This window comes from Aethalodelphis obliquidens, unplaced genomic scaffold (genome assembly GCF_003676395.1).
Source record: "Aethalodelphis obliquidens isolate GAN/ISIS:26980383/991018 unplaced genomic scaffold, ASM367639v1 scaffold61, whole genome shotgun sequence".
In the NCBI taxonomy this organism is placed as follows: Eukaryota; Metazoa; Chordata; class Mammalia; order Artiodactyla; family Delphinidae; genus Aethalodelphis; species Aethalodelphis obliquidens.
The window spans coordinates 7,599,596-7,605,757 of record NW_020838005.1 but is presented as its reverse complement, the minus strand read 5'-3'; the positions used below and the strand labels follow the sequence as shown (position 1 = coordinate 7,605,757).

The 6,162-nt window shown below is 48.1% G+C and overlaps 1 protein-coding gene and 1 pseudogene across 1 annotated transcript; both read left to right on the top strand.

The window, feature by feature from the left end:
* Positions 1-212: 212 nt before the first annotated feature.
* LOC113610133 (polyadenylate-binding protein 4 pseudogene) lies at positions 213-2,057 on the top strand (annotated as a pseudogene).
* A 3,376-nt stretch (positions 2,058-5,433) lies between these two features.
* Positions 5,434-6,088, top strand: DEFB136 (defensin beta 136). The gene is made up of 2 exons (XM_027087949.1): positions 5,434-5,488; positions 5,916-6,088. The coding sequence occupies exons 1-2, from the start codon at positions 5,434-5,436 to the stop codon at positions 6,086-6,088; spliced, it is 228 nt and encodes a 75-aa protein (XP_026943750.1).
* The last annotated feature ends 74 nt before the right edge of the window (positions 6,089-6,162 follow it).

Below are 6,162 nucleotides of genomic sequence, written 5' to 3'. Positions count from 1 at the left end.
TAACAGACTCCCAGGGAGGGCCATATGAGCTTTGAGAGCCTGTGGTTTGGTAGTCTCTTGGGAGCCAGCCCTGAACTCCTCTCTCTGGCCCTCGGAGCCCCCTCCAGCTTCTCTGAGCTTCAGACCACGGCTCCAAGCAGAGCCCCTATTGTCCTGTGTGGTCCCGCTAAGATGTCCTCCTGGCAGGTCTGGGAGTGGTCGGGGCTGGGGAGATGAGCGCTGCTGCCAGCAGCTACCCCACGGCCCCCCGTGTGTGGGTAACCTGCACTCGCACATCACTGAGGCCTCGCTGTGAGCAAAGTTCAGCCCTGCGGGGCGCCTGTGCTGTCCGTCTGTGTGGGCCACTCCCTGGGTTCTGCCTGCGTCCACTTCCAGCAGCCGGCTGAGCGGGCCTTGGAGACCACAAACTTTGATGTAAGGGAAAGCTGACCCGTATCACGTGGCCTCAGCGGATCCCTCTTTGAGAAAATCTGGTGTGGGAAACGTCTTCATGAAGAACCTGGACAAATCTATACGTATCAAGGCACTTCGTGATTCTTTTTTTGCTTTTGGAAACATTCTGTCCTGCAAGGTAGGGTGTGATGAGACCGGCCCTAAGGGTTATTCCTTTGACCAAAGAGGCTGCCGACAAAGCCATCGAGAAGATGAAGGCCATGACCCTCAGTGACCACAAAGTGTCTGTGGGCAGATTGAAGTCTCGAAAAGAGCGGGAAGCCAAGCTTGGAGCCAAAGCCAAGGAATTCACCAACGTTTACATCAAAAACTTCGGGGAAGAGGTGGATGATGAGAGACTGAAAGAGCTATTCAGCCAGTTTGGTAAGACCCTAAGCGTCAAGGTAAGTGAGAGATCTCAGGGGGAAATCCAAAGGCTTTGGCTTTGTGAGACACAAAAAACACCAGGATGCCAACAAGGCCTTGAAAGAGACAAATGGAAAAGCAATAAGTGGGAAAGTCATTTTCCTCCGCTGTGCACAGAAGAAAGTGAATCGGCAGGCCCCGTTAAAGTGGAAATTTGAACCGCCGAAACAGGAGAGAATTGGTCACTGTCAGGGGGTGAATCTCTACATTAAGAACTTGGATGACACCAGTGGTGATGAGAAGTTCAGTAAGAGTTTTCTCCTTTTGGATCAGTCGCCAGTGCCGAGGGGGGCGCAGTAGGGTGGGGAGAAGCAAGGGTTTGGCTTTGTCTGCTCCACATGCCCCCAAGAGGCAAGCAGAGCAGTCACTGAGCAGATGCATCGTGGGCTCCAAGCCACTGTGTGTCACCCTGGCCCAGAGAAAGGCTCACCTGCCCAACCAGTATACACAGCGGGTGGCAGGGATGAGAGTGCTCTCCACCAATGCCATCTTAAAGCAGTCCCAGCCTGCAGCTGGGGGCTACTCTGTGCCAGCGGTTCCACAGGCTCAGGGAAGCCCTCCGTGTTACACACCTAACCATCTAGCACAGATGAGACCTAATCCATGCTGGCAGCAAGGCTTCCAAGGAATGCCAAGTGCTATATGCCAGTCTGGGCCTCATCCAGCTCTTCGCCATCTGGCTGCATCTGGGTCTGAGTGCCCCGGACTGCTTGGCTGTGGACTTCGGTGGCTAGTGCTGCCTAGCAAGCTGTGACTGATAGCTGCCCGTCTGGAGGCGGTCCCCCGGCTTTGCAGAACTTACCACCTCGTGCTGCTGGTGCTACTGCTACTCCTCGGGCTGCTGCACCTTACAAGTCCACCTCAAGGGTATCCCTCACCCTGCCGTACAGCCTCTGCAGACACCCCAGCCTGCAGTCCACGCACAGGGCCAGGAGCCGCTGAGCGCACCCACGCTGGCCGCCGCGGCACCTGCACCCCTCCACCCCGCCAGGAGCGGAAGCAGGTGCTGCGCCGGTGGACGTTTGCACCGGCTCATCCGGACCGTGCACTCAAAATCCCCTTATGAGGGAGGGAGTGGGCTGTGTTTACTCAGTGGTGCACTAGGACCGTCGGTGGTGCTGGAGAACATCTGTTTCCTTGATCTGAGTGTTGGTTACACAGTGTTTGCTGTATGTTCAGTCACTAAGCTGCGTGTGTGATTTGTTTATTTTTCTTTATGTGTATTAAACTGCATCTTTTATCAATAATTTATGTTAAAAGTTTAAAAATAAGAACCACGGCAGAGCACAGTGGATTTTTAGGATAGGGTAACGATTCTGTATGATACTATAATGGTGGATAGTTGTTATAGATTTGTCAAAACTCACAGAATATACAACACCACAGGTGAAACTTAGTGTAAACTATAGATTTTGAGGGATACCGTGTGTCAGTGTAGGTTCATCGTTCGTAACAAACGTACCACTCTGGTGCAGGGTGTCGATAATGGAGGTGGTTGTACACGTGTGGGAACAGGAGGGAGCTGTCTGCACTTTCTACTCAATTTTCCTGTGAACCTAAAACTGCTCTAATAAATTGACTTTATAGATTCACAGGCATAGAGAACAGACTTGTGATTGCCAAGGGTGGAGTGGGGGAGAGATGGATTGGGAGTTTGGGGTTAGCAGATGCAAACTAGTACATACAGAATGGATAAACAACAAGGTCTCACTGTATAGCACAGGGAACTATATTCAATATCCTGTAGTAAACCATAATGGGAAAAAAAAGCATAATTTTAAAATGGAGTTTAAGTCATTGCACTCAGGAAGGGTCTGACTAGTGAATGAGGCAACTGAAAATGAAGCATGCTCCTTAAACAGGGTAATTCATTTAGGGTTACATAGGATGTGCAGTGGATGTTTTTTTCTCAAAGGTAAGGACGATAATAAGGAGGGCATGAGAATTCCAGCAAATTAAGATAAAGGAAGAAAGCACCAACAGAGCAACACTAAATCCATTTGTGTTTCCCTGGCAGCTTAGCCCAACAAGACCTGGGAAAGAAGGTTGGAACACTTGGCTCACTTAGGAGAAACTCCTGCCCGAACGTCAGGACAGTAATTTAATCAGGACATCTGTGGGTGGAAAGGAAAGAGTCTGTCCTGAACACATACTGATCCCCAGACACATATTAGATCTGCTTTTCCAGAACTGTGTGTAGGAGGGACTCAGAAGTATTTAGAAAATGTTAGGTTCATAGTTCCCATATTCCCTAATGCACAATTGAACAATCTCAAATATATGGAGGACAGAGTTCCGAACCGAGTATTAAGACAGCTGAACATTTGATGCCAGCACAGCCCACAGGTTGCTTCTTTCCTTTGTGCAAGCCCATTCACCAATCTGAGCCTTGTTTCCTCCATCTCTAAAAGAATAAGGTGTCACTACTAGCCTACGCTGTGTCTATGGCAGCAGATGGTGAGCATATGGCCTGGGTTCCGTGGGCGGGAATCATATGCCCAGTGCAGGGTCTCCTGGGAGCCTTTCCTGGGGACTGCAAGGGAATGCTCAGCCCTGATCTAGCACCAACCTCCATATTTCTAGTCCACTAGCCCACCATTTCTCTCCCACTCCCATTCCAACCTACAGCCGTGCTCTCAACCATACGCATTGTTGGAACCCAGAATAAAACTTTCCCAGCAGCATTTTGCATTCACTAAGAAGTCTCTTGGAGAGGGTCTGCAGAAGAGAAAGAAATACAGCTATAGTGGTGGTGGGATTTAATACAGAATAAGCACGAAGAGTAGCAGAAAGAGGAAGAGGAGAGGAGAAGAAGGAAATCTATACCAGAATGAGCGTGATGCGTTTTTCAAGCTCTATTTCATTTCATCATCAAAAAAAAACCTCTTACAATGCACTTTTAGAGAAAAGGAAACTTATCTGGAAAAAAAAATAGAAACACTAATTTGAAAAGATACATGCACCCTAGAGTTCATATTCATAGTAGCACTATTTACAGTAGCCAAGAAGCAACCTAAGTGTCCATCAACAGATGAATGGATAAAGATGTGTTGTATATATACATACAATGGAATAGTATTCAGCCATAAAAAAGAAAGAAATTTTGCCATTTGCAGCAACACGGATGCGGAGGATATTATGCTAAGTGAAATAAGACAGAGAAGGCAAATACTGTATGATATCATTTATATGTGGAATCTAAAAAAAATACAACAAACTAGTGAATATAACAAAAAAAGAAGCAAATTCACAGATTTTCAGAACAAACTAGTGGTTACCACTGGGAAGAAGGAAGAGGGGATGGGCAGTACAGGAGTAGGGAATTAAGAGATACAAACTATTAGGTATAAAATAAGCTACAACGATGTTGTACAACAAAGGGAATCTAGCCAATATTTTATAATAACTATAAATGGAGTATAACCTTTAAAATTTGTGAATCACTATATTGTACACCTGTAACTTCCATAATATTGTACAGCAACCATACTTCAATTTTTAAAAATAGTAAAAAAAAAAAAAAAAGAAAGAAGAGGCTGAAGCTCAGAGATGCTAACTAATTTATCCAAGGGCCTGTTAATCAGTAAAAAGGGAGTGTAATCAATAAAACTATGCTCTGTTGCCACTTTACAGACTCAGAATCCTACAGTCATGGGTCACTCGGGTACAAGCCTGCCTCAGGGGCAAGAATAAACCCTAAGTTCGTGTCTTCTCAACTCCCGGTCCCCCACCATCCCTCCAAGGAGGCAGACCTAATGAATGACCCTTCCCCAGATCCACGTCCCTGCAGCTCCGGGGAAGCGTTGTTCTACTCCACTCCCGGCAGAGGGCAGCCAATCCTGAACGTAGCACTGAACTGGCTCTTCCTGTCAAGGGCCAGGAGAGGGCTCTAACCCACCCACTCCAAAAAGAGAATCTTTCTCAGAACGCTCAAGGTTGCCAAACTCCAGCCAACATTTTATATCAACCGTTTGGAAAACGAAGACCCTCAGCGAACTTCCCTGGGGGAAAGATTCCCTGCAGCGTGGGCCTCCAACAGGAGAACAAATCCACATGTGAAGAGAAGGCTTTCCCTTCTCCACTGTGTCTGGACACCTACGTAGCTCTTGGTCAGGCCACGACACCTTGAGATCCTTTGCTTCTTGGAACACTGTAAGTTCTTGCCGACTTCCTTTCTGGCCTGAAATTAAGCCTGTATTTTATCACATCACCTCTCTGGGCTCCTGTGTTCTCAGTTGGACCGGAAAAACGAGCAGACATTTTCCTGCCGTTTTTCCATCAGTGTACATTTGAAGTTACAGGGGAAGTGCCCAGGCCTGAGCGTGAGGATGCCTGGTCTCTGCTCCTGTTCTGCCTTGACTGTCCCTTCTTCTCCCATGATTTGTAGAAGAGGAAGTAGCGCCGAATGGCCTAGGGACTCTTTTTCCTCTAACCCTGAAGAAGCCTGTCTCCCCTGGGTGTCCTTCCAGATAGAATGAGGCCAGCGTCCAGCCCCACCCAGCCTTGCCCAGCGCTATAAAGGAGGCTCCCAGACAGCCACCCCCAGGCAGTTGCAGCTCTGTGCCCTGCTCAACGATGAGGCTCTGTCTCTCTGGGTTACTCTTCCTCTTTGTGATCTCATTGCCTTCAGGTAAGATGATGGATACAGGTCTGATCATGAAAATGAGGATCTTCTAAGGACTGAGGCACATGAAAAGCCCTATTGGTGTAAGCCCAGCAGGGAGACACCAATATCAGATCAGCAGACTAGGGGCAAGAGGTGGGTCAGTGGTGTTCGACCCCTGCCCTGCTCCTCTGTCACTACATCCTGAAAACGTGCCAAAGCTTAAGAGACGGGAGCCCATTTCACCACATGCAGGGATCACTTTCCAGCTATCCAAATTCCTGTTTCCCTCAACTTCCTCTGATGAGCGTTGGACTCAGCGGCCCTCGCCGAAATGTAACAGCAGGTGAGAGGGTAGAGTCCTTCACCAGGAAAGAGAGGACAGCCCTAAGATCTCCCCCAGCCTCTTGAGGACTGATTTTTCTTTCTTGTGTGTGTGTGTTTTTCCCTTCAGGGAACGGCTTGTTTGGAAATGATGGAGTGGAAGTTCGTACTTGCACTGCGCTTGGGGGCAGATGTTTCTTCGGCTGTAGAATAGGATGGAAATGGGTTGCCTACTGTCACAATGTATTGTCTTGTTGCCTAAAACTGAGGAAACATCCTCCGCCTCAGGCCAATGAACCATGAGCCTCACCTCATGGGTCCACATTAAAAGGATACACAGATGGCTAACTGGACAAGACCTCCAATCTGTGCGTAAG

Bases quoted from the DNA above. Each gene is read 5' to 3' on its own strand.
- DEFB136 (XM_027087949.1), top strand. From the start codon at position 5,434: ATGAGGCTCTGTCTCTCTGGGTTACTCTTCCTCTTTGTGATCTCATTG. The intron at 5,489-5,915 runs GTAAGATGATGG...TTTTCCCTTCAG, and splicing joins TGTGATCTCATTGCCTTCAG to GGAACGGCTTGTTTGGAAAT.